At 34.2% G+C, this 8,852-nt stretch overlaps 1 protein-coding gene across 1 annotated transcript; it reads left to right on the top strand.

The window, feature by feature from the left end:
• Positions 1–930: 930 nt before the first annotated feature.
• Positions 931–8,313, top strand: RAD51AP2 (RAD51 associated protein 2). The gene is made up of 3 exons (XM_044262554.1): positions 931–4,186; positions 4,552–4,632; positions 8,195–8,313. The coding sequence occupies exons 1-3, from the start codon at positions 931–933 to the stop codon at positions 8,311–8,313; spliced, it is 3,456 nt and encodes a 1,151-aa protein (XP_044118489.1).
• Positions 8,314–8,852: the final 539 nt, after the last annotated feature.

Genomic DNA, 8,852 nt, shown 5'->3' on the forward strand with positions numbered 1-8,852 from the left:
AATCAGAGCTGACTTGAAATAATAAATGAATTATTCTCAAGACAGAGGAAAAAGAAAAATAATGTCCGCACAATTTATTAGGTAGGAGTCGAGACTGTATCATTATTTATGCTTACAGTAACTGGAGTAGTTGAAACACAGTTTTTATCTTTAAGTTCTTTTATCCACAGTGTTGGGGAAGAAAATCCCACAGCACATATGAAAACAATTTTTCTACTGTTTTAAAGTGAAGATTAATAATTATCTGCGTAATTATTTCCACACATTTTTCCCCTAAAATATTCCGATTGGTAAATATCAGTGCCTTCTTTCCCCTAAACAACACTTTATTAGTGAGGTGCAAATCTGATTTTAAATGCTACTGGGGTGATTAAGAGCCTTTTTAAAAAATTACTCCAGACACGGAGCGGTTGGGACCGGCGCTCACAAAACTACACTTTTTTTTTTTTTTTTTTTTAAACTGGAGAAGACGCTCTAGAGCAACTGTGGAGAAGCCGCTTCTGAGGTAAACAGAATTTTAGAATTTTTAAAATAAAGTTTAAAGAGGGAAAAAGAAAGAGAGAGAGAAAGAGAGATTCTGACTTTCCCCTTAATTCTACCAAAAGGAAGAAAATACTTAGAGCCGCTACAGTCCAGGCACCAGCAAGAGGCGCTAAAAATAGACAACGTAACCGCCCTCGGTAAGTTGTACTTTGAAGAAAAAACTAGGCGCAACCCGGCTCAAGGCAGAGTGGGGGCGGGGCCTACTTCTGGGGCGTGTCAGGGGCGTGTCACGGGCGGGACTTTTTCGGAGTCTGGGGTCAAAAGCAGCCTCAAGGGGGCGTGTCAGGGGCGTGGCCAGGGCGTCGAGGGCTGGGGTGAGGCGGAGTCGCCTGGAGCCTACTTAAAAGACCAGCCCGCAGGAACCTCAGAACGTCTCGGTTCGCAGTCATGTCGCTCACGCACTCCAGCGCGCGGGGTGCGGAGTTCAGGGAACCTCTCTGCTTTTTACCGCCTGTCGAGGACCCTGATTCCCAACCCCCCAGTAGTAAGCGGCCACGTCTAACGGAACCGGGCAGTGCCTCTGAGGCGCAGTGGAGGCTCCCTTTGGTGCCTCGCTTGTCTGAGGTGGAAAAAGTCTGGCAGTTGTCGCCCAGACCCGTCAGGGCGCGCTTTGTTTCAACTAACGTGATTTTTGGTCACTCCACAGACTCGTCTGCGGGGAAACCCGTCAGTGGGGAGCAGAGAGCTAATCTGCGATGCCAAAATGGCAAATCTGAGATGAGTGGTTGTTTGCAGTCTCTCCCCTCACAAAGTTTTGATCCTGGCTTGAGGGCTTCTGGAAGGTCTCCTGAAGCAGGGCTGTGTGACAACGAGGTTTTCAGTGAGCACTACGGCGATGGCGCTGAAGCCCAGGCCGGTTCGCTTCTGCCCAACGCCTCAATACACGATTTACCTGGAGTTAAAGACGCGGACGGAAACCAGTCTTTAGTCCAAGGGAGAGACAATATTCAGGGAGACCATTGTTGTGTAAAACAGACAGAAAACCTATTTAGGGATGTTACCTTTCCCAAGGAAACCAAGTCAACATTTCATGATATTAAGAACAGGTGTCAAGTTGACAGTGTTATGCCATCAAATAAAAAAGAAAATATCATTTCAGCATCAACACTAAATATCTCAAAATCACAAAACCAACCCAGCATAGAAATCGCCAAACCCAGCTATTTTAGAGATAGCAGCACAATAAGTATCCCTGAGTTTCCAACTGATTTAAATAGCAAAATGTCCTCTGTCTATTTAAAGGAAATAGCAAAGAAAAAGAAAGACAAAAACGAGGCATATGTTAGGGATTTCACAAACATTTACTGGTCCAAAAATAGACCTGATGTTAAGAAGCAAAAGTTACAGGATGATAAAAACATTGTGGAAGCCGATGCAGAAAATATTTTTTCTGCATGCTGTGAAAGTAACCACCAGTCACTCAGCAACCAAAATATTTGTGTGAGAAAAAAAGACTTGATCAGTTTAAACTACTATAACCACAGTAGTATCATATCTGATGTAACAGACTCTGAAAAGGATTTCACTATAATACTAAGGAATGCAAACTTGGGAGAAGTAGAAACATGCCTGGACATTTACATTTTTACCAGATCAGAAAACTCTCAAAGCCAGGACTGTAACATTAGACATGTTTTGGGGAAAAAGAGGGCAAGTTGTTGGATTACGGATAATTACAAGACTCAAAGTGAAAATACAACTGGAGAAAAAATGAATTTTCTACAATTATTAGAAATAGATAATTTAAGCAAAGAAAATTATCACTATCCAAAAGCCATGAAAACACATGAAAAACAACCCAAACCGCTCATGATAGGAACGCTTGGTAGCCAAAAGGCTTTAATAATTTTATTTTGGTTAAATGGTAAGGGAGAAAACAGTAATACGCTAGAGTTAAAATATACTACACAAAAAGACTTTCATTTAAACAATATTTTTAGAAGTTTCATTATGGCAATTTTTTATTTTCATGAAAATATTTCAGGAAATCCAAAAGATAATTTTTTAATCTGGTGTGAAATTTTCAAGGATAAAAAGGAAACTGATCTTCAAAATCTAATAACTAAGAATATGAATGTCATTAGAAAGAATATGTTATGCATATATTTACAAACTAGTGTTTCAGAACCTTTAAATAGCATATTGAAAAACAACATAATGTCTTTGCTCAGTAACTGTGAATCTTTAATGAGAATTGAAAATGATTCTAAGTTAGAGGAGCGATGCATTGTCAAATGGTTAGTGCATTTGCATTTTTCAAAAAACATAGAGGAAAATCATATTGTAAAGCTAGCAAGGATTTCAACTTTTTCAAGACTATTAGAAGATATGAAACCTATGTTAGAAAAAAAGTTATTTAAAACTGATCAAGATTTTCAGGAGTCTAAGAAAAAAACCATCAATTCCTTTTGTCTGACAACTAAAAACAAACATATTCCAATTTTTGAAACGTACGAAAAAATTCCTCTTTTAATGGATTTTGATGAGGAGGAGGAAATTTCTTTGACAAAAGAAATTTACAAGAATAAGAGTTTTCCTGAACAATTCATAAATGAGGAAAATTGGGTTCACTGTAGTCCTAATACTGTTACAACACATGTTAAGTCTAGCTCTCCATTTATACAGAAAGGCCATAGACACATTAGTGAAAAATTTTATGAAATAAATACGTACAACCCAGATTTAGACACTGAAAGAAAACAGGAGTGTGCTAAGATCAGTAGCTTTAATTTTAAGTGCATATTTGAAGATTTCTTCAATATTAGGCAACAGGCCATACCAACAAACCCCGACTTAAAACATAGTGAACAAACCAATCCTAGGACTCTAATCGAAGTGCAAAATGTTATGAGCTTGCTAAGTGAAATCAAAGGGAAAAAACATGACTTAATTTTGAAGGCGGAAGTAGAAGTCATGGCACAAAGTTTACCCAACAGTTGTCAAATTAACAAAGATATTAAGATAGAAAAGGAAGAGAAAAGTAATTTCTATTCAGTGGATGGCATGTTTTCTATGCAACCAGTTTCCTTAATGAGTAAAAAAGTAAATCTGGAAGAAACGAAATATGTTAATCAAAATAATGTGGCTGACAGAAATGAATTTGAGAGTGTTTTGCAAGACAGTGAGTTGGCTACTTCAAAGCATTTTCATCCAAAGAATGATTCTACAGAATGTGTTAATCATCAATTTGAAACTGATTTGAGTCTAGGGAACAATGAATGTTTTCAGGACTCAACTGCTGAGTGTTTATCAACAGAAGCTCTGACAATAGTGAATGATTGTGAGATGAAGAGTAAATTTGATTTAGTACTTGAAGAACTTCATATGTTTCACGAAATTAGTAAGGAAAACAAAATTCCAAGTGCTGTGGAAACAAACAATGGGCAAGAAAATTACTTTAGAGAAAAGAATGATATTGAAGAGGTAAAAATGGAGATAAAAAAAGATTTGAAAATGGTTACAGTCAACAAAGTATGTGAGTCTTCCTTGCTCTGTGATGCTATAACATGTCCTAACATGCCTAAAAGACACCGAAGTTCATTTAAATGGAAAACAATACCCGATCGTGGAGAACAGGAAGTTCCAAATGAATATAGCTGTCCAAGAACCCTGGAAGAGGAATTTTATTCTACTTCCAAGGAAGGTATGAAATTAGTGTTAAAACGTTTTTTCTCATGATTGAAAAAAATTGTTGCCTTTTTTCTGTGTAGGCCAAATATACAATTTTTTGAAAAAAGGAGAGCGAGGTAAAGAGTAAGACAATACTTACAGATGCATATTATTTTCCTATGAAAGCCTGGCTGGTCAAACACTAAATAATACCCTGAAGTTGAAGGACACAAGTGATGAATTTTTAAAAAGGAGCCTTGGTGAGACCTGCTTCTGCTTCATTTATTTAATATTAGAAGCCAATAGGAGGAAACATTTTTGAGAAATTAATTTATTTATAGTATTAACATTTTGTGTAAAAGTTACTTTTTGCTGTAACATATTGATTTTTATTTGCAGACTGTGAAAAATCTTCATCTAAAAGGCCTGCTTATTTCTCTGATGAACTTGAGGGAAAATCTAATTATTTACTGAAGGGAGGTAAGATTTTTGGTTATTTTCTAGAATACCTTCAGAGATGATTTTTGCATTTTGTATTTTTTAGCATGAGGAGAATATCCTCAGGTTGTGAGAAGATAAATACAAAGATTTATCACTTTTGTAACCATTACATTTTACTGATGCACATTCCAGTAGTTACAAATCAGTTAAAAATTAAAATGTCACTTAGAATATTACTGGGAAATGTGCTCTACGAAACCATATTTCAGTATTTGCAGTGATGCAGTGCAATAACTAGATGATGAAGTGTGTGCTTTTCTTTTGTTTGTTTGTTTGTTTGGTTTGTTTTTTGGCTAATATACACATCTAATGTATGTAACATTAATTAGCAAAACCAAAAAAGGCATTTATCTAAGTTGGATTTTCATTGATGAAAAAAATATTTACATATTTTTTGTCTATGTTTCTTATTTTGGGGATTTATATATGAATATTTTATTTAGTAATTAAAAAGTTATTATCACTTAGATATGTTAACATGATCTAGGACTATGACATTTAAAATTTGATTAAAGAGAATTTAAACAACTAACTTTATCCATTGCCTAAAAGGTCTACAACACCTGAATAAAACATGCTAAGTTTAATATCCAATTTTTCAAATTTTTTATTTTTTAAATTTCTTTTCATTTTACCATAATTCATTGTTTATGTACCACACCCAGTGTTCCATGCAATACGTGCCCTCCATAATACCCACCACCAGGCTCACCCAACCTAATATCCACTTTAACTTGTGATACCAATGGGAGTGAGGTAGGGGTAGGGTTGAAATTAGGAAACTGTTTTCTAAATGATTTTTTCATATGGTCAGAAATTGCTGGCATTACACCACAAGACTAGATCTAGAAAGAGTAATGATATAGGTGAACATATTAACCAAAACATCTTTAGTCATGCATTATTTCTCAAAATATTTTTCCTGACCTTTCATCATCTGTAGGATGTATCCTTGATAACTTTATTCAGTCACTTGAAAACTGTACCGGTTTCTCTTTTCTTAGTTTACAATGAGATAATCTTAAAAATTAATTCCATTCCTTGGAAGGTCAAGAGCCCCTAGGTAGTCTCTTCTCCTTTGAATAAAAGGAATAGTTGAGAGAACGATACTCTGAGATTCAAAGCAAAGTGGTAGAATTAGCCTGGAAAGGAAATAGGTTGTTTCTTCTAGGACAAACAGGAAGAGATTGGGTTTAGGCAAGTATATTGAGATAGAAAGGAAGAAGAGTAGGTAGCTCATACTCATATTGTCATCATGGTCATAATTGTAACAATGGAATGGATATATGAGGAAAATTGAAGTATGCACACAAATTGGAAAAGGAATGTTACATTTGTTGGGAATATCTGAGCCCATAATACTCTAGTGTGCTTTTACAAGAAAAAGAGCCTTGTCATGAAACATGAAAAATCATATGGACAGTCAGAGTTATTTAGTACTATGTTAAGACTGTCCTCTTGGATTTACATTCGAAGTGCATAAAAATGGAGTGATTTTCCCGAGACTTGTTAAAATCCATAGTGTAAGGGAAAAGTTGGGAAATGGTGCGAAGCAGAGCTAGCAAACAAGGACTAATTCTGCCTCGATAGAGTGGGTGACTGCTTATGCAGTGTGATCTTAAAGGCATTGGGAAATGGTTGGCTTCACAGTGATGCTGAAGTGTTTTTTATATTTATTCAGATGTCATCATGATGCCTCCAGTTAAATCTACCTCTAATATTTCCAGTGCATCCGAACTCACTCTGTTTCACTCTCCTTTCTCTGTGGTGTAGAGAATGAAAGTAGTTTGAAATTATTTTGAACATGTGAAATATGACAGCCAGTCAGTGCACATGGTGCTTTATATATCATTTGCACCCAAACTTCCCTAACTTGAAGGTATATACAAATCACCTGGGTGTCCTGTTCAATGATTCTGATTCTTTTGTGCGGTAGGCCCTAAGATTCTGTATGCCCAACAAGCTCCTAGCATACGTAGATGCTGCTAGCCTGTGGACTGTATTTTGACTTGCAACAATTTAGAAAATATTTGAGTTAATATTATCTCTAAAAAGATTACTAACACATTTTATGGATTTTTTTAAACACTGCTTTTTTTTAACTTATTTAAGTTCAGTTAGTTAACACTGAATTTTAAAATAAATAATTTAATGCTTGAACGTTTAGAATTGTTAAATAATACAAAGCAATAAATTAATCTGGTGCACAGTAATAATAAAAGTAATAATAAAATAATAAAATTACTTATAATCTAAGAGGAGGAAATCCAAGGAGACAAAGAAGCATATCCTCATAGCCACAACTTGATGACTCTTTAAGGGCATATGCTTTGCAAAGAGCCTGCTGTTGATACAAAGTGGTTTGGTGATTTCCTACCCATTGCAAAATTACCAGAAGTATCTTTTATATTAGACTATGAAAGAGGAAAGCTATTCTTTGAAAAAGTAATCAAGTAGACTAATTCTTGCTTTGTTCTAAAATCATAATCTCATAATGAAGAAGTTCACTTAGCATAAATTTCTGAAATTATCTAATTTATAAACAAATCCAGTGTATCAGAAATGATCCAACAATTTTATTTTATTTGGACAATCCCTTTTTCTGTAAAAACTGAAAAAAACTAGTAATATACTTTTATAATTAACTGTATACTTTTAATTTTGAACAAAGTATCATAAACATATTTATAACTATTTTTGTGGTAAGTTTTTTCTCCCTGTTTATATATAGTTAAACTTTGTATTTTATTTCATTAATGTTTACATAGATAAACACACAGTTTCTACTTGGTTCAGCTTAGTAGAAATCATGCCGTTTATCTTTTGTTAAAAGTATTATTAAGTTGATTACACCATTTTTAGTAAAATATGCTATTATAATAAGATCATACTACTTGATTGAAGCTGGCTTAAAGTTTGATACATTTTTAGCTTTACATATGTACCTCACTGTTTATTTTTTTTAAAAAAGCATTTGGAAAATTAAAGATATTTTTGTGTTTCATTATCAAGAATGTTGATCCTACCTGTTAGGTCAACCGTTCGTTGTCCATGAAATGCTTTGAACTTTGAATATGACTGTATGATGTTGCATAAAAATTTCAAAATCAGAGCCCTCTATTTATACATAATAGTGAAATGTATTTGTGCAGTACTGTTGATAATAATCTCCATTAGAAGCCAAATGAAATCATTAATAGTATAACCTACAGTTAAGCTTCTAGTAGAAAAACGACTTGGTTTCTAAAGCCACAGCATCAAGTTAACTGTATAGTTTTGTTGTTGTTAAGTCAAACTGCCAGACTGGAATGTTGATTTTATTTAGTTGCTATCTTGTGTGGGCAAGTTACTTAACTTCTGTTGTGCTGAGGTTTCCACATTTTAAAAATGGAGATAGGATAAGCAAACTGATGCATTTAAAGCACTTAGCTCAGTGACTCAGAAAACATTGCTAGATGTTGATGAGAAGTAGAATTTTTTAAGCTTAGAAACTACAAGTAATTTTTATTCCCTCATGCACTTTTATTGTCTTATATCTTAGGTAGTAATTTTTCACATGGAATTTCAAGAGTACTACCTCTTAAGACCTGCAGTCGACCAATAAGAATTGGTTTGTCAAGAAAAGCTAAGCTTAAACAACTTCATCCTTATCTGAAGTAAATGTTATGAGAACTTAAAAGAAGGCACTGGACTTTAATTTTTCAAAACATTTCATATTTATAAATCTTTTGTCTCTTACTTTGGTTAAATGCTTTCTCCTGGTTGAGAGTTCTGAGCTTTATTTATTATGAAGTATGCAGAGGATTTAGTGTGTGTGTTTTTTTGTGTGTGAATTATATAATTGCCTTTAAATGTTTTAAAAATTTTCATTATTGTTTTCATATTATTACAATATGTACATTAAAAGATTTTCATGATCTCATGAAACATGTCAACTTATATTTCATGATATGTATGTTTATAAAACTTTTATGGAGAAGAGTGATATAGCCTTTATAGGTTTCTCAAAAGGATCTGTAATTCATAAAAAAGGTAAAAAAAAAAAAAACCTGTTTCAATCCACTTTCCTTAATTTATCAAGTGAAAAATAGAGGTGCAAAGAGGATGGGTAAGTTTTTAAGAACACAGAATTAGTGTCTGGATTGGGATAGAGGCACTCTCTGAAGAATTCTTTCCTACTTTTCTTTGCATTCATTTTA

This window comes from Neovison vison, chromosome 8 (genome assembly GCF_020171115.1).
Source record: "Neovison vison isolate M4711 chromosome 8, ASM_NN_V1, whole genome shotgun sequence".
NCBI lineage: Eukaryota > Metazoa > Chordata > Mammalia > Carnivora > Mustelidae > Neogale > Neogale vison.

Bases quoted from the DNA above. Each gene is read 5' to 3' on its own strand.
- RAD51AP2 (XM_044262554.1), top strand. From the start codon at position 931: ATGTCGCTCACGCACTCCAGCGCGCGGGGTGCGGAGTTCAGGGAACCT. The intron at 4,187-4,551 runs GTATGAAATTAG...TTTTATTTGCAG, and splicing joins TTATTCTACTTCCAAGGAAG to ACTGTGAAAAATCTTCATCT. The intron at 4,633-8,194 runs GTAAGATTTTTG...CTTATATCTTAG, and splicing joins TAATTATTTACTGAAGGGAG to GTAGTAATTTTTCACATGGA.